Below are 26,468 nucleotides of genomic sequence, written 5' to 3'. Positions count from 1 at the left end.
GATAATAAACAGGAGAATGAAGCCACTAAGTTTGTGGTAACTTATTGCAGTAGCCAAATGAAACTAATACGCTAAAATGACTATCTGGTTAACACATCAGTACCTGGATCATATATGAGCCTCTGGAGAATTTAGTTGTTTTTATTCAGCTCCCCTGGGCCAGATCACTGCTAGGGCCATAGATCAATCAAATTTCCAGATGTGCTGAGAAGCAGAGTGGCTGACCTCAACTTCCTTAAGATACTTCCACCTGAGAAACCTGGCCTGGCCTGAGGAACAGTGCTGACTCTTCGTAAAGACTATACTGTTCACTGACAGTTACTCATTATGTGTGGGCTATCAGGTGAGCCCTTGGGAACAGAGTGTAGACTTTAGCACCAGAGAGGCCTGAACTCAAAACCCCCCTCTGTGCAGTTCCATAGTCACAATTGTAAACAACTTACTTTACTTCCTCCAATGGCCCCGGTTGGGTCGGGGGCCTCGGGCAGAGACAGTTCCAGCTCAGCACTGTTTCTTACAGGAAAATCATTTTAAATGTTTGTTCTTGGACCCCTCTCTGGACCTGCTGAATCAGAACCCATCTCTGGGGCTCTGGCCAAGGAAACTATGTATGTACCCTGGTAACAAGCCTTCCATGTATTTCAGATAACACCAAAGTTTGAGAACCACCAGCCTATGAGCAGAAGCCCAGAACCTTCAGTGTGGCTTACAAGGCCTGCCGCATCTGGCCCGGCCTCCCTCTGGCCTCACCTCCACCAGCCAGGCTGAACTACTTACTCCCTGTTTCCTAAACTATAAAATGGAGATAATGGACATATTCCTAGTGTTGCTGTATAGATTAGTAAAGATAATGTGTATGTCTAACTCCAAACACAGGGTCAGGGCCAGAGCAGGCATCCAAGCAAGGTTGCCCGCTTTTTCCTTCCTCCCACTACCCCCATCAGTTGCTCCAGTGCTCATCTCTTTTATACCAGACTCTTCACCTACTTACTCTATAGCTTTGAAAGCCTCATGGCGGCCATGTTTTTTGTTAGCCCCTCAACAACTGATGACCTCAGTGATCACACTCCCAGTGTCCTGATGTTTTAGTTGGGGTTTCCCCAGAAATAGCACCTGAGACAAGGATTCCAGTATAGGTAGTTTGTCTGGAAGACAGTTCCAGAAAACACCAGTGGAGAGGTGAGATGGGGAAAGAAGATGTGTGATCATGCAATCTATCAATGTGCCTATCTGGGGCATAACCCCCAGGGAACTCTGGGAGACAATTATCCCAGCCAACGGACAAGGGAGCTGAGATATACACCTAGCCCCATCAATCTTTTTGGGGAGTGGTGTGTGGCATTAATGCCCAAACACCTCTTGTCTGCAGCACCCATGGTCAGGACAGGCTCTGTCCAGCACCATACAATCCTCAGGCAAGGGATGCAGGTGCGACAGCCGGAAGGGGCAGCATGGGGATGTGGGGGGCACACCAATAGCTTCAGCCTCCCCTGAGGAGCATCTTATAAATGCATGGCCTTGCTGGTCAGAGCTCCACTCTGGTGTTGCCCTTTCCTTGACCAACTGTGAGCTCAACATGCCTATTGCATTGTTCAGATCTAACTAATTCTAGTCGCAGGTTCTTTCAATTTGCAAACTGATAAAAGAAAGAAATTTATACCTGTCTTTTGATTTGAGACAGGAAGAAACACCATTTCCCAGGCAAACCAAAGGCTGCCTTCTCCAGTATGTGCCTTCTATTATTCTTTCAAATATCCCACATAACTACCTCCATTTGGCAAGTTTTAAAGCTCTAGTCTGAATATATGAAAGGGTGTATAAGTTCAAGAAAAACTTTTCATCACCTTTAAAATCTCTAATTCTTTTCCCCTCCCAAACACATATACTTTACACACACCTCAGGATCATCATTATGGCACTGTTAACATTATCTGAGGATATTTTAAAACATCCATGCAATCAAGAACCCTAATTAATAAAAGTCTGGATAGTAGACTTTTTTATTAAATGCCTGTTGATCATAGGCTGGGTATAGCGCAGAGGAGGGCTCTCAGATGTGCCCAGCCCTGAAGGGCCAACTCTGACGCCCTAGATGCTGTTTACGATTAAGCAATATGTACTGAGTGCCTACTAGGTGTGGAGCACTGTGCTTGGTGCCATGAGCCACACAGAGTGGCTTGAGAAGGTTTCAGAAAGAAAGAACTCTTTCCCAAAACAACTCAGCCTATTCCAACTTACACTATTAATGTCTTTTTGTATTTTCATTTTTCAGAAATTTCCAGCATCCTCTTATACACTGAACTTCTCTCAGGGAGGGATCAAAGTCTTGTACCATATGGCTGAGAGGGGCCTGAGTTCCTGCTGGTGTACAGATAGACTCCAAGGGGAAATAATTAGCCTGAAATCATGCAACCCGCACATGGGAGAGCTGGACCTGAAATTGTTGCCTCTTGTCCCTTCTGTCTCCTTTCTTCACGTTTTAAGCTGTTTTCTGACCTTCACACTTAAAGGAGGATTAATTATGGCCTAGGCTCTGAGGCAGCTTCCTAAGAGCATGTGCCGACACAGTGGACCTCCCAGGCTGCCTCCACTCTCCACTTTGCAGATGGTGATCTTTGTTCCAGCGAACCTAGCAGAGCCTCTGCTGTCTAAACCCCTCTGAACACAGTTCCAGCTCAGCACTGTTTCTACAGGAAAATCATTTTAAATGTTTGTTCTTGGACCCCTCTCTGGACCTGCTGAATCAGAACCCATCTCTGGGGCTCTGGCCAAGGAAACTAGGTATGTACCCTGGTAACAAGCCTTCCATGTATTTCAGATAACACCAAAGTTTGAGAACAACCAGCCTATGAGCAGAAGCCCAGAGCCTTCAGTGTGGCTTACAAGGCCTGCTGCATCTGGCCCAGCCTCCCTCTGGCCTCACCTCCACCAGCCAGGCTGAACTACTTACTCCCTGTTCAAGAAACAGGCTTCGCATTGTCAGCCTCTGCATCTTTGGGCACTCTGTTTCCTCTCCCTTGTTTGCCTTTCTTTCACCAGCTTTACAGAGAAAATTCCTGTTCCTCTTCTATGGGCTTTCTGAAATGTCCCTCCCTTCCTGTCACTCTCCTTAACTCATTCTCTAGGGATACTCACCGGCTCTCCTCCCTTCCCATAGCTATTGATATCTGCCCCTGCTGTGGCACTTACCTTATTGTATTACTGAGTTCTAAGTCAGCACGTTGGTCCAGGGCTGCTAGGAGCACATATTGCTCCTTCGTGTATATTATTTAAAAAGCACCCCCTTTTCCAGAGCCAGACACATGGTTGGGGAATAGGAGCACAGGCTGGATTTCAGCCCGATGCCCTGTCCCAGGCACCCTTGTGGAGGGCAAAGCATACTTGACCACATGCGGGGCCTCTCCGCCTATCTTCTCTGCTGTGAGCTCCTGAGTGTTTGCTGGTGCTTGTCATCTTTGTATGTCCCCAGCATAGAAACCTGTCCCCACAGAACTCTCTGTAAAAGGTTTTATAAGCTAAGTGAATTGAATATGGCCTGTGGCATAGGCAGCGTTGCTCCACACACAAGTCATCAAATGCTCTGATTGTACGCCCTCAGAGCAGCAGCGGCAGGATGAACAATGTCATCTGTTCTATTCTCCATGGATTCTGGATATTTTAACATCTGCAGCTGAAATTATTTAGAGCTGTGAGACTAAAATAGACGCCTACAGCTCTGTTACCTCATACTTTGCTTCTGACACCTAAAGATGATCCTTTGCTACTTCCCCAGGAAGCAAATCTATCTGGAGCTAATTGTTGTTCTCCTGTGGCCACAAGAGAAATTACTTGACTGAATGACCCTCCATTGGGTCCCTTCTGCCACACAACTTGATCATCATTGAAGTGTGACAGCCATCACACTCTCTTGGCTAATTTAGGAGACAGTGTTAGCTGCAGCAACAGAGCTAAAAGCAGTGTTTCAGACTCCCTGATGCAACATGGAAGGGCTGCAGGGTATGGTCCTGGGTCCCAAGAGATTAAAATTCCCATTGCTACAGTGAGAATGCACTCACGGGTGACTTGATCACTTTCTTTATAAAGGTCATTTTGACATTTCAAGACAGGGCTACTTGTTAACTTTCCCTCAGTCCCAATGTAGGGGAGGTATAGGTTGGCTCTTCAGATGACAGGAATTAAATCCCTATTTTGTCTTTAATCACTGAGGCAATGACCAAACAATTAAATTGACAAGTTGAGGGGAAAAGATGTGGGAAGGAAGACACACTGTACAAGTATAAACTGGAAGATTAGTTCACATGTAGCAGGAAAAGAACTAGGTACTTCAGTAGTTAACATCTTGAACTGAAAGTATTATTAGAGGGGAATAAACCATTCTAATCTCTACTCCTAATGAGGCAGTCTATTCACTAAAGTTTATATTTTATCTTTTTACAGGTTGACATACACATACTCTTCACAAAACTTCAATGTTGTTATTATCAGTCCTAACCTACAGATGAAGAAACTGTAGTTCAGAACCCAACATCCAAATTCAAACACATCAGACAACAAAATAAGTCCTGAGCTTTGTATATGAAGGACACAAACATGGGTAGGATAAAGTTATGCCTTCAATGATTTACAATCTAAATCAGAATAAACAACCTGGACAATAATTAGAAAACAAAAAACCAAAGGAGAGAAGAGAATATTTAGGACTGATATTGATCAAAGAGGTCTCCATGAAGGGCCCTAGGCAGGCCAGGTAGTTCACTTGGTTAGAGCATCGTCCCAATACACCAAGGTTGTGGGTTCGATCCCCATCAGAGCACATACAAGAATCAACCAATGAATGGATAAATAAGTGGAACAGCAAACCAATGTTTCTTTTTCTCTCCCTCTCTCTTTCTCCCTACCTCTCTCTCTCTCTCTCTCTAAAAATCAATTTTAAAAAAATTCCATGAAGGAGACAGGACTTGAGCTGGGTTTTAAAATTGTGCAATAAGCACATTCAGAAAAAAATATAAAAATGTTCTGAGGGTGACAAAGTTTGTTTGGTATTTTTTCACAGTACCAGAGTAGTGATTTAAACTCATTTCAGTACTCACCACTATTACTTTTCTTTTAAAGATTTTATTTATTGGTTTTTTGAGAGAGGAGAAAGAGAGAAGGGGGGGAGCGAGAAGCATCAACTCATATTTGCTTCTTGTTTGTGCCTTGACCAAGCAAGCCCAGGATTTTGAACTGGCAACCTGAGCATCCCAGGTTGACAATTTATCCACTATGCCATAGGTCAGGCTACTCATCACTATTTCATTTGTATCCTACAGTCTTCCTCCTGTCTAGTGATTTGCTTTCCTTCTCTCTGGTTTTTTGTGGCTCCCAGTCCAGAGCCACGTAAAATACTGGAGCCTTTAGCTCCTGTCTCACGGTGGTAGTAAACATCCTGCCAAAATGCCTGCTAGCTGCTTGCTTGGTCAGGTTGCCTCCTAGGTACTCAGCTTGCATGGAGAATATGTATTGTTATCTTCACAGAAGCCATACTTTGGGTGGCTGCTTCTAAACTGGTGGATGTCCGTCTGGACCTTGGCTTTTGCTCTCTATATGCCTCTGTGTTTCTGTTCTATTTCTGATCCAGGGAGAGGTACCGAAGAATGCATAATATGTATATGTTCAGTTTTTAAAATAATTATACAGTCATCACTTATTGTAACCACCACTGGCTGTCATTTACATTTTTCCTTTATACTCTTTTCTCTGTCACATGCTCCAGTAGTGGGGCCCCTATGATAAGAACCTCCAATACCATCTTGAAAGAGTGCACCTATCCACTCTTAACTGCAGATGGTGCTCCACAGACCTCTATGAGTTCCCTTGCCAAATCCTAGGTCCTAGGATACCCTGATCTCTTAGCTATTGTGGCCTTTGTGAGCAGCCGCAGCACCTTATAATTATTAGCCCTAGTATCTTCTGACTAGGTGTGGTTACCATTATTGCCTTTTCCTCTAGTTTAACAATTATTAGCTCAAGATGTTTACAGCTTTTTCTCCTAACAACAGCTTGGCAATTCAAGCCTACGAACTTTCTATATATACTCCACCTGCAAGAAAAGACAGGATCATTTTATTAGGTATATTGCCCGAGTACCTAAGGCCAGCAAGCTTGCAAAAATCAGAAATGTGTGTGCGTCCCAAAGAATAAAGAGAAAATTGTGGCCTGACCTGTGGTGGCACAGTGGATAAACCATCGACCTGGAATGCTGAGGTCGCTGGTGCAAAACCCTGGGCTTGACTGGTCAAGGCACATATAGGAGTTGATGCTTCCTGCTCCTCCCCCTTTCTCTCTCTCTCCTCTCTAAAAATAAATAAATAAATAAATAAATAAATTTAAAAAGAGAGAAAATTGTAAAATTGGAGTGGACATCTTCAACATTAACATTATGTCATTAATTGTTCAATTAGGATCATTCACATTTTATATTTTGTAGCAATTTGAGGTTAGATTTCTTATTTTCACAAGCATATCTGATCATCTACATGTTTACTACCATCTATAGAGGCCAGAAATCATAACTAAGTGTAAATTATCTGAGTTATTTTTGGATTAAAAATTTTCAAGTGCAAATTTTAAAAACCTTTCTTTACCACAACAAAAAACATTTTATATAAGGCTTGGATATAAGTTACTATGTTTGGAATGGCATGGAGCTGGATCTCTTGAAATGAGATTTTTACAAGAGCCTTATGAGCCGAAATGAGACATTAAAAAAAAGAGATGGCAAGAGAGAGAAAAGAGAGCTCTGAGGGGAAAGGCGTGCCAGGCACCGTTCCAGGAGCTGAGGATCCAGAGAGGTCACAGTCCAGCAAGGAAGGGATCAGTTTGGTTCAGTGAAACAGTGTTACGGGTTGTTAAGTAGGTGTGTGCACTGGCGGTCCAGGTGTGGCGAGATCTCCCAAGGAGACAGGGACGAGGAAGGCTTCTCTGAGATGAAACAGGATCTGAGTGAGGGAAAGGTAGGAAGGGAGAAGGATGAAGACTACCTCGAGACAAAGCGAGGTGAAAACGGAAAGGAAAGGCTCGATGAGATCGGCGCTCGGGCCATCGGGCGTCGACTGCTCGGGCCTGAGCGCGGTCACCGCCCCCCTCCACTCCTTGCCCCTCCCTTCCCTTCAATCCCCAGCGCCTCAACCGCCCGCCCGGCCTGAGCGAGCTCGTAGGCTGCTGGCTCGCCCGAGACACCATGTACCGGCTCCCGTCAGTCGTGACGACCCGGGCCGCGACCCCGGGGGGCTGGGCCTGGGGCTGCGGGCGGCGCGGAGCCCACCATCGGGCTGGGCTACCGCCGTTTGGCCCCGGTTGGGTCGGGGGCCTCGGGCTGGGGCTGGGGCTGGCGCTCGGAGTGAAGCTGGTGGGCGAGCTCAGGGGCGCAGCCCCCGCGCCGCCCCCCGCGGCCCCCGACCCCGAGGCGTCGCCTCAAGCGGAGCCGCCGCCGCAGGAGCAGGCCCTCGCCCCTTGGTCTCTGCAGACCCCGACGCCACCCACGTCCAGGCGCTACGCCAGAGCCATTGACAGCAGCCGTGACCTGCTGCATAGGATCAAGGTATGGCGACGAGGGGCGTAGGCGGTCGGGAACCCGGTTCCTTAACCCCGGCGGCACCTGGGAAAGGGGCCCCTGGGTGGTCATCCCTCCGGGCCTAGCTGACCCCAACCTTATGAAGTGCCCAGGCTCAGCTTCCGAGAAAGACTTCCCATTTTCTGATCGTCCGGCCACGGTCAGATGCTCTTGGGGGTTGCCCAAACCGGGGTGGAGGTCACCGCCCGCCCGGGCACCGCCCCTTCCCACTTCGGGTGCCAACCCGGCACACCCCTCACGGTTAGCGCCTGGCCCAGCTGGCTGAGGTGGGCGGGGCCCTGGCGGAGGGGCGTGTCGGGGCGGGGCCTGGGGCGCGGGGCGGGGCCTGGAGCGCGCCCCGGGTGACAGTGCTGGTGGACGCGCGAGTTATTTCCGCCGGCGTTTGAACAGTCTCTTTCTCTCCCCTTCGCTCTTAGGATGAGGTGGGCGCGCCCGGCATAGTGGTTGGCGTCTCTGTAGATGGAAAAGAAATCTGGTCAGAAGGTAGGCTGAGAAAAGTGTTTAGTAGCTTGTTTTGTGCCTGTTGGTGAATGAAATCTCAATGTTTTACTGCTTGGAGTGAATCTCATGAAATGCTGTTCAGTTTACACAGAACTACCATGCTGTCGAGAAAATGTGCCTCACAGAATAAAGTATCAGATTTGCTATCAATAAGATTTTAAATGTGACTAATGAATAAGTTGGGGCCTTAAAAATGGCTTGTTTCTACATTCACTCTTCTATATAATGACTGGATTTATTCTGAAAGTTGTACATAGAAAAATCTGTTTGCTACATATTTGTAGATAAACCTGAGGAGGAATAGATACAGAGTCAGATTTTTTTTTTTTAATTCAGTCAACAATTTATTGAGTCGCCTGTTCTGTAACAGGCCCCCTTGGCCTTTATGAGTTTACATCTACTTTATTTTTATTTTTTTGAGTAGGCAGAGGTAGCAGCTATTTTTCGAAACAAAAAGCTAGAAGCTTTGTGAGGGATTTTAATCATGTTATGATACTTTTATCAAATCATATTTTATAACGATTCTACACAAATTGATCCAACTGGTCATCCAAGGTTTTGAGGAACCGTACTTTTAGGAAATGTTTCAGACATCATTTAAATAAAGTAGTACTTATTTACTACTACTAACCAGAATTATATAAATGTCAGCTTTATGGGTGCGGGGTTTGTTTTTATGCAAATATTTTTACCATACTTCTTTACAATTTAAAAACAATCATTGTACTCCTTTTCTTTCTCTTCAAATCTCAGTTCTTTTTTCTTTTTCTTTTCTTTTTTTTTTCTGTATTTTTCTGAAGCCGGAAGCGGGGAGAGACAGACAGACTCCCGCATGCGCCCGACTGGGATCCACCCGGCACACCCACCAGGGGGCGACGCTCTGCCCACCAGGGGGCGACGCTCTGCCCCTCCCGGGCGTCGCTCTTTTGCGACCAGAGCCACTCTAGTGCCTGGGGCAGAGGCCAAGGAGCCATCCCCAGCGCCAGCGCCGGGGCCATCTTTGCTTCAATGGAGCCTCGGCTGCGGGAGGGGAAGAGAGAGACAGAGAGGAAGAAGAGGGGGAGGGGTGGAGAAGCAGATGGGTGCTTCTCCTGTGTGCCCTGGCCGGGAATCAAACCCGGGACTTCTGCACGCCAGGCCAACACTCTACCACTGAGCCAACCGGCCAGGGCGCAGATCTCAGTTCTTTATATCTCTTAGATTTCCACATTCAGCCTGTCCAAAAGATGAAATCAAACTTAAAATTTTTTCTAGAAGGAGCTTTAAATTGGTAGTACAGTGTTTTTATTCTGATTTGCAGCTGAAATTAATTGATAGATTGGGTTTTCAGGACCTTTTTCACGTTTATTTTTATTGGATGGCTATTTTAAGGACTTCAGTGGAAATTCAAAAATCAAGAATAAATATAATCTGCCTGACCAGGCCGTGGCGCAAGTAGATAGAGCCGCAGCCTGGGAGCAGAGGACTGACATTCGAAACCCGAGGTCACAGGCTTCAGTACAGGCTCACCCAGCTTGAGCGTGGGATCATAGACATGATCCCATGGTCACTGGCTTGAGCCCAAAGGTCACTGACTTGAAGCCCAAGGTCGCTGGCTTGAGCAAGGGGTCACTGGCTCGGCTGGAACCCCCCCACCACCACCACCCCCACCCCCGCCAAGGCATACATGAGAAAGAAATCAATGAACAGCCAAGATGCTCCAACTATAAGTTAATGCTTATCTTTCTCCCTTTCTGTCTGTCCTTGTCGGACCCCCCCCCCTTTCTCTTTCTCTTTCTCTTTCTCTCTCTCTCTCTCTCTCACTCTCAAGGAAATAAAAAAAGAATAAATATAATCTGAAGAAGAACAATGATGTTTTCTTTAAAGAATGTGGAGTAATTTACTTAAAATGTGGAATAGCCAAAATTGTTTAGATAAGCTAAGAAAATTAGCATTTGAATCAGATGGAGAATTACCGTTGTGCACAGGGTACAATTCAGTTTAGTTCTAAGGTTAAATTGTTGGACTTGTCTGTGTTGACTCTCATCCCTTACATATTAAGTTCTTAGTAACTTATAAAAATGGAATGTCTTTCCTTTAGATGAATACACAGGATATTTTAGGTACCATTATTTCAGCTTTCCAGACTCCTTTGACCATGAAGCTTATTAATAGTAACTTTGCTTTTTTCCCTTAAGGTTTAGGTTATGCCGATGTTGAGAACCGGGTACCATGCAAACCAGAGACAGTTATGAGGATTGCCAGTATCAGCAAAAGCCTTACCATGGTTGCTCTTGCCAAATTATGGGAAGCTGGGAAACTGGATCTTGATATTCCAGTACAACATTATGTTCCCGAATTCCCAGAAAAAGAATATGAAGGTGAAAAGGTGATGAATCTCACAGTTCTGTTTACAAATGGCACGTTTAATGGTGTAAAAGGTTGCATAGGATTGTTTCTTTTGTTTTTAATTATTGTTAATTTTTTTTATCCAGACGATGATCGAGTGGGTATTTCCTAAAATTTGAGCCTAAAGATTTGTACATTCCATATTTTTTCAACAGCAGTTTAAAATGGAAAATATTACTGAGGCATTGTTTCAAAGCTACTTTTTATGATAGTTTAATAATGTACTTAATTCTCATGTTTTTACAATTAGGTTTCTGTCACAACAAGATTATTGATTTCCCATTTAAGTGGGATTCGTCATTATGAAAAGGATATGAAAAAGGTGAAAGAAGAGAAAGCTTATAAAGCCTTGAAGATGATGAAAGAGACAGTGGAATCTGACCAAGAAAAAGAGTTAAAAGAAAAAGGAGGCAAAAGTAATGAAAAGAATGACTTTGCTAAAGCTAAGCTAGAGCTGGATAATGAAGCCAAATGCCGGAATTCCAAACCTGTCAAGAAAAAAAATGATTTTGAACAAGGCGAATTATATTTGAAAGAAAAGTTTGAAAATTCAATTGAATCCTTAAGATTATTTAAAAATGATCCTTTGTTCTTTAAACCAGGTGAGTGTTAATTCCTTCTCTTAACAAACTCGTTGTTGAAGCGTTAATTTTCAGAAAGTCCGAAATGCCATCCTGTGTGCTTCTCATAAGGCAGAGGATTGTGGCATGGCTTCTGTTGTCAGTCCAGTGCCTGCCTTTTGTCTGCATTTCTTAACAGTATTTAAGAACTTAACACATAGTTCCTGCCCAGCATGCAGGCAGCTAGTTGTTTGATTCAGCCTCATGGAGACTACCCAGTCATTAGTGGATTCTCAAAATTAAGATATTTGTGGAAAAATTATGGCAAAATATTGGAATAACTCTCCGTAAAATCTGGACTAAACTGGACATGATCAAGTATAGCTAATATTGTTGTATTTATTTAGAATTTAATTTGCTCAACTTATTTTGATCCTTAATTCCTTAAATAAATTAATATTCATCAATTTAATTTTATTTCCAAAAAAATCTAATCTGTACAAATGAAAATCTCTTTGTTTTTCTATATTTTTTGGTATGATGCCTACTGAAACCACTTAACATCTTTAAACTACAATAAGTTTATTTTCTTTTATTCTGTTTTTGTTTTAAAAGATATTTTCACTATGAGTAGATATTATACAGATATAATTAAAAGGGCAAAGAGATCTAATTACGGATTCTGTGATTAAAAACAAAGTTCTCACCTATTGTTAGTACAGCTGATATAATCTATGTTTTCAAAATCCAAAGTGAGATAAAGATACATATTTAAATGTGTATCTTTATTTTACTATATATCTGAAACAAAGTTTTTATATGTACATATGTTTTATTAAAATAACTTGTGCAGCTATTTATGCCTTAAACAACAGGGAGAAGGTATTTTAAGAACAAAACAGTAGACTCAAGAATCCAAATTTGCTTTTCTTTCCCTTCCTATTTTATTCTCAGTTTATAGGATTTTTGTTATGTTTGAGGTAGAATTGTTTGTTTATTTCATTACCACAGAAAAGTGTAGATTTATATGAAATTTTAAGTATATTGATCATCATTTTATTCTTATGTTAGGGACATGGAACAAGCAGGACCACTACAAAACTGACTAAATTTAATATATCATCCATGATGTTTTATAAATGCTAAAGTAAAATATTCCAGTTTTAAGGAATATACCAGTTTTCAGTGGGAAAGTATTTCACATGTTTTTAAATAATGATGAACCATTTTCTTTTTTCTATTTTTTCTTCCTTGCAATAATGTCTCAAGGTAGTCAGTTTTTGTATTCAACTTTTGGCTATACCCTACTGGCAGCCATAGTTGAAAGAGCTTCAGGATATAAATATTTGGACTATATGCAGAAGATATTCCATGACTTGGATATGCTGACAACTGTGCAAGAAGAAAATGAACCAGTGATTTACAATAGAGCAAGGTAAGTAAACACCTTTGGTGTGTCTAACTATATCACATCTTAATAGTGTGTTATCAGTTAAAACTCAAATTTTCCTTATCTCCTTTCCAAAATCAACTTGCCATATTTTGGGAGCTTTTCTACATATCTGTTTTTCCATTTATAAAGTGTGTTCGTAAAGTACTCCCAAGATCCTTAGATGAAAGGCAGCAATAATAATTTAAGCACATGAATAATTAAACCAAAATTGCACCCATCATGGGCATCTCTAATTTTCTTGTCAATCATCCCTCTTCTTAAATGTTTATAAGTTAATGCTTTCTTTATTTGTTTATTTTTTTTTATTATTTTAATTGTTTTAACTTTTATTTAATATGAAGTGATTTTATACTTATAGAAAAGTTATGGACCCTGGCCCAGTAGCTCAGTTGGTTAGAGCAGTGGTCCCCAACCCCTGGGCCACGGACTGGTACTGGTCCATGGGCCATTTGGTACCAGTCCGCAGAGAAAGAATAAATAACTTACATTATTTCCATTTTATTTATATTTAAGTCTGAACGATGTTTTTATTTTAAAAAATGACCAGATTCCCTTTGTTACATCCATCTAAGACTCACTCTTGATGCTTGTCTCGTAAGTTCGACAATTATATTTAAAAATACCACAGTTTTTACTCCAGTCACATAATTTTATTTTGTGCATTTATCCATCCCACCCTAAAGGCCAGTCCATGAAAATATTTTCTGACATTAAACCTGTCTGTGGCCCAAGAAAGGTTGGGGACCACTGGGTTAGAGTATTGTCCCAACATGCCAAGGTTGTAGGTTTGATCCATGGTCAGGATACATGCGAGAATCAACAGTGAATGCATAAATAAGTGGAACAACATATCAATGTTTCTCTCTCTCTAGTTCCCTCTCCCTCCTTCTCCCTTCCTCTACCCTTCCCCTCCCTTCCTCTCTAAAATTTTAAAAAAGAAAAGTTATAAGAATAGTTTCTTATACAAGGTGTAAGAATAAGTTATATATACTCTTTACACAGAATCTGCAAATGTTATTTTACCAAATTTACTTTATCTATCTTGATGATTTTGAGGGTTTATTTTTTCCTGAACCATTTGGAAATAAGTTGCAGACTTGGTATTCCTTTATCAGTAAATACTTAAATGTATATTTTCTAAAAAAAAAATCTACAAATCTTACTCAAATTTTGTCAATTGTCCCAATAATGTTAAGCAGAAGTCTCATGATGTCTGTTTGTCCTATTATTGGTGATGGTAATTTTAATTGCTTTGTTGAGGTTTCACTACTGTAAAAGTCTCACTGAAATATAGCAAATGAAAAATTTATAATTTTTAATATTAATCTAATATAAAAGGGACATCAGGAGAAAATTTTGAAGGTAATGACTAGTAAGAGTTTTATGGTGATGTTGTTTTCTTTTCCATTTTACATTTATTATTTGGTTTGTTAGAAAGATAATGTTTAACAAATCAACTATTATCTATTTCCATTAGTATGCCCTTTAATAGGCTTACCAGTACTTGAAATTGATGAAATGGTGGAATTTTTTTAGCTTCATCTTTCTATCTCCATACTAGTTTTGTTTAATCTTCTGTTGTATTTAATTAAAGTACTATTTTAAAATTACCAGTTTATTTAAAGGAATTAAATGTGCATTACTAGTCAGCCTAAAAGAGATTTTTTTGGACATAAAAGAAATTGGGTTAGCAGCAAGCAGTGAATTTTAATTTTTAAAATGGTCTGTAGTTCTCAACCAGCTCAGCCTCTTAGTGGGTGTTTTTGTTCTTCTTTTTTGGTCCAACATTATATTTTACTGGAAAGCGTTAAAAAATTTGACAAATACCATAGGTTGTCAATTGAATCTAAAATAGATTCTCTAATAAAGGTGTGTAGATGCATGACCTTGTTTTTATTTAGAAATTTGATAATGAATGCCTAGACTTACATATTAGAGAGAAAAAAAGATTATGTATCATTGAGCCTCTTTTTCTAAATTGAAAATTAGGGCTCTATGAATGTACAGACTGCAGAGCAGCTATTATTCATTTGCTGTTTTCTTAATGAATAATTAATTTATGACTTATACAAAAATCATAGCATGGCATATGATGAGGAGTTTATTTTATCTCCCATTCTTTGAAAAAAGGCAGTAGGTTTCCATTTGTATTACAGAAAGTTCCTATCTGCTCTAGGTTTTTTTATTCAGATGTTGATAGTACCCAGTGGTGTTAAATGGGTAGTTAATTCATTGTAGTTAGATTAAATCAGCTGCTGAAATAAAATAGCATGGGAAGATTGTTACCTAGGAAAATGTTCTGTCCCTTTGCTTTTTTATTTTTGTTGATACATTATCTACTTGAGTGTCTAAAAGTCAACTCTTCTTTTTTTTTAAATAATTATTTGAAAAGACCACTATTTTTAGAAAGTTCAGGGAGTAAAAGGAATCATTTCAACATCTCTCTCTCTTTTTTTTTTTTTTTTTTTTTGTATTTTTCTGAAGTTGGAAATGGGGAGGCAGACAGACTCCCGCATGTGCCCGACCGGGATCCACCAGCATGCCCACCAGGGGGCGATGCTCTGCCCATCTGGGGCGTTGCTCTGTTGCAACTAGAGCCATTCTAGCACCTGAGGCAGAGGCCACAGAGCCATACTCAGCGCCGGGCCAACTTTGCTCCAATGGAGCCTTGGCTGCGGGAGGGGAAGAGAGAGACAGAGAGGAAGGAGAGGGGGAGGGGTGGAGAAGCAGATGGGTGCTTCTCCTGTGTGCCCTGGCTGGGAATCGAACCCGGGACTCTTGCACGCCAGGCTGATGCTCTACCACTGAGCCAACCGGCCAGGGCCCTCAACATCTCTATTTTTTAAAAAATAAAAAACTATCCTGAACAGGCAGTAGCGCAGTGGATAGAGTGTCAGACTGGGATGTGGAGGACCCAGGTTCGAGACCCTGAGGTCGCCAGCTTGAGTGCAGGCTCATCTGGTTTGAGCAAGGCTCACCAGCTTGAGCCCAAGGTCACTGGCTCGAGCAAGGGGTCACTCGGTCTGCTGTAGCCCTCTAGTCAAGGCACATATGAGAAATCAACTAAGGAACCGCAACAAAAAATTGATGTTTCTCATCTCTCTCCCTTCCTGTCTGTCTGTCCCTCTCTCTGACTCTCTCTGTCTCTTCCACAAAATTAATTAATTAAATAAATAAAATACTAATGTTAATTTAAAAAATAAAAAACTTAAACTTAGTAAATGCATATTTCTATCATGTGTTTATAGTACCATTTTACAGGAAATAAAATTTTCAGCAAAGTTTCCAGCTTTGTTTAGTCTACTAACTCCTGGTAATAATCATAAATTAAATATGTTTATGCTATTCTGACCAGGTCTTTTTAGAGTTACTACATCCCAACAGTTAATATTTATTGTCTTGATCACTTCTCTGTGTGTACATTTGTGAGTTTAAAATAGTGCCTCTTAGTGTTTGTCACCTGTTAAGGTATTTTCCCAGAATCTCACCCCAAAATACTACTTAAATTTCTTTGGCCAGAATTTTAGCCACAGACCACACTTAGCTGTAAAGAATGTAGAGAAATTAGCTTTTATCTGTGTACATTGCTTTTCTTTTCTTTTTTTTTTAATTTATTGATTTTAGAAGAGTGGAAGGGAGACAAATATCTATCTGTTCTGTATGTGCCGTGTGGGGGGATCAGACTGGCAACCTCTGCTCATCAGGACAGTGCTCTCACCAACCCAGCTATCCAGCAAGGGCTACATTGCTGTTTTTGAATAAAAAAAATTATTTTTTAATGGAAGAATAGGAATATTGAATCTGTGTATGCAAATAGATATGTTGATCCTGTATAGCAAGTATATTCTGTATAGGCAAATAAACTAATCCTTTAAGCAGTAACCTACAAGGGAGTGCAGTAAATGTTCTTTCTTGCCACTGAAAGACACTCAGGTATTTGATATGAGAATCCTCAGTCAATACATTATTAGCTTATTATTGAACTTTGTTCATATTTTCTATGCGTTTGGCACACTCCTTCCAACAAAAGTCTCTTTTATAATTGGATGGGACCAAAAGCAAATAAAACGATGTTTTCTGAAGTATTTGCTAAATTTTGACAGCTTTTACCCTCTGTTATTATCTTTTTATTATTATTATCTTTATTTTCTAGATTATCTTCTAAAATTAAGCCTTGTTTCTTATACCTTTGACTGACAGACTCTAGTAGTAGATTCAATCCAGATGTTAATGCTAAATGTTAAAGTAGGATTGGTTTTCATAATATGCATTTTAAATTTCATGGGTTGTTCATGTTCTCAAAACAATAAAATACAAACTGGTGCATAATTGTTTTTAAAGGCAGTTAAGCATTTTAAAAATAGAAGTATTTTGAATTTCTAAGTTTGTGGATGTACATTTCTGTAGTTATATAATGTTCTTGTACAGAATCTAGAGCTTTTTAAGCAAGTAGGAAGGTAGGAAGTGGCTCCTTGTCATCTGGCATCTTTCCATCAATGATTCTAACTTATCCAAGAACCTGTGTCTATAGCCCATTTCTTTAGAGCAGATATTCCTTAAGAATTTGAAATAAGTTACTATCTAGCTGAACAAATTATTTTTATGAAAAGCCATTAATTTGTCCTCTGTAAAAAGGAATCAAGGGATTAAAGTCTAAACTAACAATTTAAAGTTTAGAATTCTAGATTAAAGTCTAGAATTCTCCATAGTTTTGTATCTTAAAGGAAGAATGACTGAGGAATTTTAATTTCTAGCCTTAATATAAGCGGTTTGAAATGCTTTACAAAAAGCTGATAATTAGCCAAAATACACTGGTAGTTCTCTTCCTAGTTTACAAACTTGCAATTCAATCAAAAAACTATGTTTCTCAATGAGAAAATTTATTTCTACAATATTATTTGGCTTCTTTTAGATTTGATTGACTTGGAGTTCCAAGAGTAATCAGTGTTTAGGCAGAAAGTAATTAGAAAGTACTGTAATCCTAAAATATGAGAGTGGCCATAGGAATGGCAAGAAGAAACGGTGAGACACATAATAGGATTTAGCATCTTACTAGATATGTGTTGAGGGCAAGAAAGTTGACCAAGGTTTTAATGGAGAGGAAAAATATGAAAAGAAGGTTTGGAAGAGATTAATATAGTTTTAATCATGTTCATTTTGAGACATGAGAAGACCACCTATCAAGTCATTGGTTCCCAAGAAAGCATATTAAGATTCTCTGTAGACTTTTTGTTTTTAATCTTCAAAGCACATACCAAGGCCACCCCTGCTTCACCCAATATTATGACTTGGGCTTTTAGGGGACATGTAAAGTTCTTGCTTTTCTAACTATGTCCACAGTCCCTCCAAAGTTAGGAATTTTGAGGGAGTATATAATTTTGGGAGGGAAGAAGTCCAGAGGTGATTCTGATAAACAGCTGTCCTGCCCTCTCCAAAACCAAATTTGAGAATTATTAATGCGAATAGAAAATCCAGTCATAAATTTGGAATGGGTTGTGTGTGGTACAGATGCAGATTTTTAATTATCTCTGTAGAAGAAAAGACCTGGGAAACTGGAACCACTGGTGATTGGAGGGAATCGTAGGATGAAGATAGAGAGCTCAGAGCACAATTGCATGAGGAGAGTGTCAGGGAAGTGCTGGTTAACAGTGCTACATGTAGGATGAGGACTGTACAAAGGGAATTAGAAAATCCTTGATAGCCCATAAGAGAGCCATTTTGTTGTGATGGAAGAATGACAGCCAGATTGTAAGGAATTGAATGAATGCAGAGGGCAAGTACATAGAAACAGCAGGTGTGGACTGTTTTATGTAGTTTGGCAGTAAATGAGGAGAGAGAAAGGAAGATGTAACAAGGATAAAAAGAAAAGTTATTTTGCCTTAGGATCTAGGAAACTAGAGTATTTTGTGAGGTAAGGTGGAGTCAGAATTCCTAGCATGGTACAGAAAGTCCTTTGTGACCTGTCCCATGTCTACTCCTTCAGCATCATCTTTTGACACTTATCCCCTCAAGCTCTCTGCTTCAGCCAGACCTGATCTACTTTACTCCCCATCCAGGCCTGTGAGCAACCGTCTAATGAGGCTTCCTCTCACTAATGCTCAGGATTTCTCACATTGATTTTAGCTAATCATCCCACAACCTGTTACTCCAAGTATGGCCCAGGGGCCAGCAGTATTGGCATTACCTGGGAGCTGGTTAGAATTGCAGAACTTCAGGCCCTCCTCCAACCACCTGAGGCTGAAGCTCCAGTGTGACAAAATCCCCAGGTGATTCAAGGTGATTCATATGTGCTTTGAAATTTAAGATCTTTCCAACAAGACTCTTAACCCCTGAGAGCAACCACAGTATGTGGTTTTATTTCTCTCCAGTGCCTTACAAAGTGTTTCTATTAAAATATTTGACTAACAAATGTGCTTTTATTTATTCTACATGTTTAATGAGCACTTATTGGATGGCAAGTACTATTCTAGATAGAGGATTAGTCATTACACAAGGTAGATAAGATTCCTGCTCTTATGTAATTAATATTCTATGGGAAAATAAAGACATGTAAACAAATAATTTAAATAAGAATTTCAGATAGTGATATGAAGAAAATAAAACAGGGCAATGGGATATGGAGTAACAAGGAGAGGATGGGGGGAATTATGTGAATACATTGGTTTTTAGGCCATGTTGGTTAAGCTGAGACATGAATGATAAGGAAAGTTATTTACTTTGTTGCAAATACAGAGATAAGTCTAGCATGAAAGAAGCAAAGCCAGGTGTTGTGATAAGATCAAAGAAATTAGCAGGGGACAAATCATTTCTGAATAGTGAGTTTCAATGCTGTTAGACCCACTGCCCCTTAATCTAATAAATATTTTATAATACCTCCTTTAATATAGAAATGAAAGGCATATATCACATACCTACACTCAATCTAACTAGAATACAAAGAAGAAAAAAGGAATAGAATAATATGAAAATAGATATTTCATTATGTTAAAGTTTATTCATGACAGCATTAGAAGACATAATAAAATCAAAGGCAGCTTAATACAGAAAAGCATTATAACTGTGACAACTGTGAATGCAAACCAGCAAAAATGTATTGGTGCTTCAACTCATGCCCTTGGTGGCCAACTCTGGCTAAAGTTTAAGCAAAATAAAATGCAGGGTTTTTTTAGCCCTGGCCCATTGGCTCAGTGGTAGAGCGTTGGCCAGGTGTGTGGAAGTCCCAGGTTTGATTCCTGGTCAGGGCACACAGGAGAAGTGCCCATCTGCTTCTCCACCCTTCCCCTTCTCCTTCCTCTCTATCTCTCTTCCCCTCCCACAGCCAGGGCTCCATTGGAGCAAAGTTGGCCCGGGTGCCGAGGACGGCTCCATGACCTCCACCTCAGGCACTAGAATGGCTCCAGCTGCAATGGAGCAATGCCCCAGATGGGCAGAGCATCTCCACCCAGTGGGCATGCCGGATGGATCCTGGTCGGGCACATGCGGGAGTCTGTCTGACTGCCTCCTGCTTCTAACTTTGGAAAAATACAAAGAAAACAAACAAACAAAACCAGTCTTTCTTCAACTTTTTTTTTTTAATTTTTTGTTTGTTTGTTTGTTTGTATTTTTCCGAAGTTGGAAACGGGGAGGCAGTCAGACAGACTCCTGCATGCGCCCGACTGGGATCCACCCAGCATGCCCACCAGGGGATGATGCTCTGCCCATCTGGGGCACTGCTCTGTTGCATCCAGAGCCATTCTAGTGCCTGAGGCAGAGGCCATAGAGCCATCCTCAGCGCCCGGGCCAACTTTGCTCCAATAGAGCCTTGGCTGCGGGAGGGGAAGAGAGAGACAGAGAGGAAGGAGAGGGGGAGGGGTGGAGAAGCAGATGGGCGCTTCTCCTGTGTGCCCTGGCCGGGAATCGAACTTGGGACTCCTGCACGCCAGGCCGGCGCTCTACCACTGAGCCAACCGGCCAGGGCCTTTCTTCAACCTTTATAGTGGTTATGTTGGTTTTGGATCTCTGTTCTTGAGTTCAGCAAAGAAAAAATTCAGAGCCAACAACCCTAGAATAAAGGAAAGTTTATTTGACAAGCAAAGGAAAAGTATACTGTACTCAAGGAAAAGAATCAAGCAGGCTGCTCAGAGAGCTGCCTTTGCCTTTTAGAAAGAAAATCACACAGGCAGAATAAGTGAGCCAGTTACATGGACTCAGGACATGAGTTACAGAGGCAAAAGAAGGGCCCTTGAAGACAGGTTCCTGGTGTTAGCCCAGGATGAAATGCTGCTGCCCGCTGCTCCCTGGAATTAAGTCTCCTGGGAACCTTTAGAGTTTAGCAGAAAGAAAGCAAAGACACGTGGCTGAGGGAAGATGGTGGGAAAGGCCCAGGATGCTCCAGGGAGAGCGCTCCTTGGGTTCTTTGTCTTAACGGTTTTTATCTGCTCTCTAAAGGCAGGAATTTTAGGGGAGGTCTCAGGGGAGGATCTCAATAGAATATTCATCAGCCTTCCAGGTGTGTCCTTTCAGGGTCACGGTCTCTGCTGATTGGTCAGCACTAGAGTAGGGGGTCATTGGTCATTGCATCTGGTTCTGATGTCAGTCATGGTATCACTTCATCTAGTTTTGCTACTTTACTGGGCCTGGAGCTGAAACGCAACTGAGGACTAGATGGTATCTCTAGTTTGACCAAAACTTTGTCCCTGTGGTCAACAGACCCAAGATTTTGTTCCTAATATTATTTGATACTGATCAGAACTTCATTATCCTGAGGTCTTACTGCTTAAGAGACTGGTTGTACAAGGGAGAAGGAGGCAGGTGAGTCAGGATGCTAGATGAGGCCAGCTTGAATCAGCCCTTTGTCTCAGTTTTCTTATTCCACTTGCCAAGGAATCTTCCTAGCTATCTACTATCCTGCCTTAGTTACATTCAAGAAAAATTCATTGTAAAGTGAAAATGGGCAAAAAGTACTTTGTGTTTGTATATAAAAAAAGAGAGGGTTCTAGGCTCAGCTAGTTAAAAACAATTTTTTACTTCATGAATATCTGGTATGATAGTTGAAGGTCTTTCAGCATATGGGAGAATGGACTGTTGTGTGGTACTTCTCCATATATCACAGGACATTTATTTATTTTAGGGATCTTTTTTCATTTTATTACGTGTTACTATTTAAAAAGCACTTTAAGCAGAAGGCAAGTTTAATTTAAGCAACAATATTTGAATAAACTTCACAAAATTTTACAATGACTACGTCTGGTGATAAAAACACATTTCTTGTAAAAAAAAATGAAAAAAATGTAGAGAAGATAACTAAAAGCACTTTAACACCACACACAAATATAGAGAGAAACTGACAATAAAATGTTGTTACATTTCTTTTCATGCATATATAATTAATAATATAAAATATATATTGTGAAATAAAATATTTAACATATCTTTTGATTACTTAATAATTTATCATATTAGGCATTTAGACTTTTTAATTAATCACCATTTAAATAATACTAGAATAATACATATACAAACACATACACATATACAGAAAACAAATTAATGCCTTTTATTCCTTATTTTCACTTCTAAAAATTGTTCCTATAGAAAATAAAGATAGGTAATTTATATATATATATATTTCCCCACATATATATATATCTCTTCCCATATCTGCCAAAATAGTTGCTAAGAAATGATGATACCAGTGTATGCTTTGATCAGTAGACTATGAGAATATTTAATTTAATAACCTCTTGAATTTTATCAGTTTTTAAAATTTCCACCAAGGCAAGGTGCCAAAAAAAAAGATAAATTACGGTTTGTTTTAGCATATCTTTTAAAATTTTCGCAGATGTAAAAAATAAATTATATTTATAATTCATACATATATATTTTATATATATATATTTTTAATATGTCTTCCCCTCTAGACTATCAGTTCTATGAGGGCAGATACCATGCCTGTTGGCTGGCTAGCACAGGACCTGGGAACTGGTGGCCAAAGTTCACTGCATACATAAATGATTGGTTTTTATTTACAACAGCTTTAGTAGGTCAGCAAATTTGCTTGACTTAAAATGATGAAGATGCTCTACTTGACCAAACTTTAGGCAGGCTCTTCTGAGCACTCTTCTTGACTAGGCCTCAACTGTAGCCAGTGAAACTACAGACTCTCAGCATCACAGGACATTTAGGAACCTTGGGCCCCTATTTACTAAATATCAGTAAGAGCCTTCTAATAATTGTGACAACTGAAAAATATGCCTTCAAAATTTTTGTTTATGGGGTTGGTACTGCCTCTGTTAAGGACCATTGATTGTGTTATAGGCCACTAAGAAATTTGGGTTTTATTATTACAGTGGTAATCATTGGAAGGTTTCAAGTGGGTGGGAAAAGGAAGGGACACCATTGGTGGCTTTTGTATAGAGAATGGACTGCAAGGAGATAAATAATCTAGGAAGTATAACTGGTAGAGCAGAGTTGTAGAGGCAATGAGGTAGGTAGTGGAATTAGTCTTAAACACAACAGGAAAATTTTTTAAGTGACTAGCGAGAAGGAAAAAAAAAAGGTTAGATGATGATGGAAATACATTTTGAGAGAAAGATAGGAGTTCCTCACTGAGGCTCATTTTGGTTGGCCTCAGTCTTCTCAGTGAAACAAAGATATATTTATCTGCTCTCTGTCTTATGGTAGAGTAGAGCAGTGGTTCCCAACCCCCTGGGGAATTATAAGAATAAATAACTTACATTATTTCCATTTTATTTCTATTTAAGTCTGAGCGATGTTTTATTTTTAAAAATGACCAGATTCCCTCTGTTACATCCATCTAAGACTCACTCTTGACGCTTGTCTTAGTCATGTGATATATTTATCCATCCCACCCTAAAGGCCAGTCCGTGAAAATATTTTCTGACATTAAACTAGTCGTGGCCCAAAAAAGGTTGGGGACCACTGGAGTTGAGGACTGAGGGTGGAAGAGATTGGGAATAGTAATTACGAAGACTATACCAGTGAATAACTAGGAAAAGAATTAAAAGATTTGATAACAGCAGTAAAGACTCTTAGCAAGAGTATGAGTTGATATCAGTCACCTTTGTTATATGAATTTCTACAGCCTTCCTTGGCAGATAACAGAACCAAAGAAAGGAGTACCTATATGTATTCAGGATTGGTCAGAAGAATGAGGAAGCTTAAGGTGCTAGTGAGATGAAAGCTGAAATAGTTGAAATGGCTGGTGGTTTAGTTTAGGCTAGAACAGAAAATCAGGTGAAGTCATTGGGAACTAAGACCTGGGGAAACTGAGAAGAGCCCATGAGAATAGACAGCTCACGGTGAGAACAGAGAGCAGGTTCAGTTGGAGAGCTGGAAGAACTGAAAGTCATGGGAAGAAATTTCTGAGTTTGAGACCTTGGAAATAAAACAGTTTAAAGAGATGGTGAGATTCAGGTCTGACAGTGCTTTTGAGTAGTCCACCAAAGTAGAATAAAGATGAAGATCATTAGAGGTGAGACAGTCAACAAACTAAAAACTTAAGAGCATCATTTTATTATGAATCTTGAAAAGATTCTCCAGATCAAGTTTCATTTTTTTATTTAATTATTTTGTGACTTCATTTTACAGGGGTCCTCAGGTTACGACAGTTCTGTTCCTACAACATTGACATAACCCAAATTTTGTTGTAAGTTGAAACACACCCTAGCCTAAGTCACTTACCTATCCTAACACAGTTGTAAAATCATAATCTAGAACATAAAAACTCAACTAAGCCACAGAAACAGGAAAAGGACATAAATATACTCTACACTGTACTGTAGTAACAGAAAAAATCAGTGTAAAAAAAATTTTTTATTCCTGTGGTTGGCTTGCACACTGGAAGGGGCATTACAATGTGGGAGAGAGTGACCTATTGGGAGGAGGAAGCTGGAGAGGCAGGAGAGCCTGCAGAAGGTGCTGGAGATACTGGGTAAGGGGAATCAGGATTGCCTAAGGAACATGCAGGAGATGCTGGAGATGATTCTACCTGTACGACACTAACGGCATAAGCCGAAACACTCACATCTCAATTTTTTTAAGTTTTTATGGGAGTGAATGTCATAAACTCTAAACGTTGTATGTCGAGACTGTTGTAATCCAAGAACCCCCTGTATTTACCTAATATTTGTGGTACAGTCTCCTCACATTAGAATAGAAACTTCATGAGGTCACTTTGTCTCTTTTGTTTAATACTTTATTCCAGCATCCAAACAGTGCCTGGGACATAGTGAGTGCTCCGTCAATAATTGTCAAATGCATGAGTGAAGAACAGCTATCATTTCTTAAGTTCCTGCCAGAAAAATGAAGAGCTTTGTACATACATTTCTAACTCAGCAAAGTAGTTTTTTTGTTCTTATTTTACAAGGTGGGATGCTGAAGTAGAGAGGCAACATAGAATAGGGATGCCAGACTACCTGAGTTTGAGTCAACTCTGCCACTTCTAAGCTGTGTGAATGTGGATAAACTATGCTCTCCATGTCTCTCAGTTTCCTCATCTGTAAAATGGTACCTATCTCCTGATATTGTTACAGGAAAAAATTAGTTCATATTTATGTAGTTCTTGGCACATAGTAAGAGCTGTATAAGTGTTGTTAATCAAATAAAATAAGCATAGCCAGAAAGGGTGAGATTTGGGGTTCAAACTCAGGTTTGATAACTCCAGCTTCTACTACACCAAGGAAGTACCACATCACATCATTATACATGGTATCTTTATAGTATTAGACATGAAATCTAATCTTCTTATAAATATTAATCTTATTTCTACACATCCTGTTGTGTATACTTATAAAATTCACATGTGGCACATTATCCATTAATCCTAAGGAATATATGCACAGGGCAAATATGTGCAATCTTAATCACTAAATTTCTGCTGTTATTAAAAGTTTGATATACTCAGCATGGACAAGCCATACCAATAGAAACAACAACCCATTTTCAATGCTTTAATTCACAGGTAATTAGACTAGCTTGCTCAGTTATCTGTGTTCATTCAGATCAGTTCATTAAGACCTGAATCATACTGAAAATGAGTGATTAGTTCCTGAGAATGTATGATTACTACATTGAAATGCAGTCTGTATCATATACATTTCCTATTAATTTTCATGTGTAAAGTCAATAATAGACTATTAAATTTTTAATAACTATTCTTATTTTATTTTAGATTTTATGTTTACAATAAAAAGAAACGTCTTGTCAACACACCTTATGTGGATAACTCCTATAAATGGGCTGGTGGTGGATTTCTATCTACAGTGGGTGACCTTCTGAAATTTGGGAATGCAATGCTGTATGGTTACCAAGTCGACCTGTTTAAGAACTCAAATGAAAATCTTTTGCCTGGATATCTCAAACCAGAAACAATGGTTATGATTTGGACACCAGTCCCTAACACAGAGATGTCTTGGGATAGGGAGGGTAAATATGCAATGGCATGGGGTGTTGTGGAAAAGAAGCAAACATATGGTTCTTGTAGGAAACAACGGCATTATGCCTCACATACTGGAGGTGCAGTGGGTGCCAGTAGTGTCCTGCTGATCCTTCCTGAAGAACTGGATGCAGAAACTGTATATAACAAGGTTCCTCCGAGAGGAATAGTTGTGTCTATCATATGTAACATGCAGTCTGTTGGACTCAATAGCACCGCTTTAAAGATTGCTCTGGAATTTGATAAGGACAGATCAGAATTACCTTAACGTCACAGGTGCAAAATGAACTGTTTTGTTTATTTATACATTAACTAAAGTTCCAAAATACATGAGGTTTTTAAGAATGAATTTGTAATATAGTATAATTGAATGCAGTGAATAATGTACCTCTAATTGCTTAATTTTGTAATTGCCTTTTATTGTAGGGTTAGTTCTTTATACTCAGGGAAATAACTATATTGTATTCACTTTTTGAAAAATGTTAACTCTTGAAATAAAATATTCTGATAAAAATA

The 26,468-nt window shown here is 39.9% G+C and overlaps 1 protein-coding gene and 1 long non-coding RNA gene across 2 annotated transcripts in view; one reads left to right on the top strand and one right to left on the bottom strand.

The window, feature by feature from the left end:
* The window catches only part of LOC136376816 (uncharacterized), a 17,767-nt gene extending 10,016 nt beyond the window's left edge, over positions 1–7,751 (bottom strand). Inside the window, exons 1-2 of the long non-coding RNA XR_010746246.1 lie at positions 7,692–7,751; positions 6,204–6,336 (exon numbers count right to left, since the gene is read on the bottom strand). This is a non-coding gene — a long non-coding RNA (uncharacterized lncRNA). The remainder of the gene's footprint in view (positions 1–6,203; positions 6,337–7,691) is intronic.
* LACTB (lactamase beta) lies at positions 6,899–26,468 on the top strand. Its single transcript, XM_066343190.1, has 6 exons — positions 6,899–7,582; positions 8,032–8,098; positions 10,294–10,484; positions 10,755–11,106; positions 12,334–12,499; positions 25,689–26,468. The coding sequence occupies exons 1-6, from the start codon at positions 7,223–7,225 to the stop codon at positions 26,218–26,220; spliced, it is 1,668 nt and encodes a 555-aa protein (XP_066199287.1). The 5' UTR covers positions 6,899–7,222; the 3' UTR covers positions 26,221–26,468.

The sequence above is a fragment of the Saccopteryx leptura genome, chromosome 6, assembly GCF_036850995.1.
Source record: "Saccopteryx leptura isolate mSacLep1 chromosome 6, mSacLep1_pri_phased_curated, whole genome shotgun sequence".
NCBI lineage: Eukaryota > Metazoa > Chordata > Mammalia > Chiroptera > Emballonuridae > Saccopteryx > Saccopteryx leptura.
Note: the sequence above shows the minus strand (reverse complement) of the source record. Positions and strands in the feature narration are given on the sequence as shown.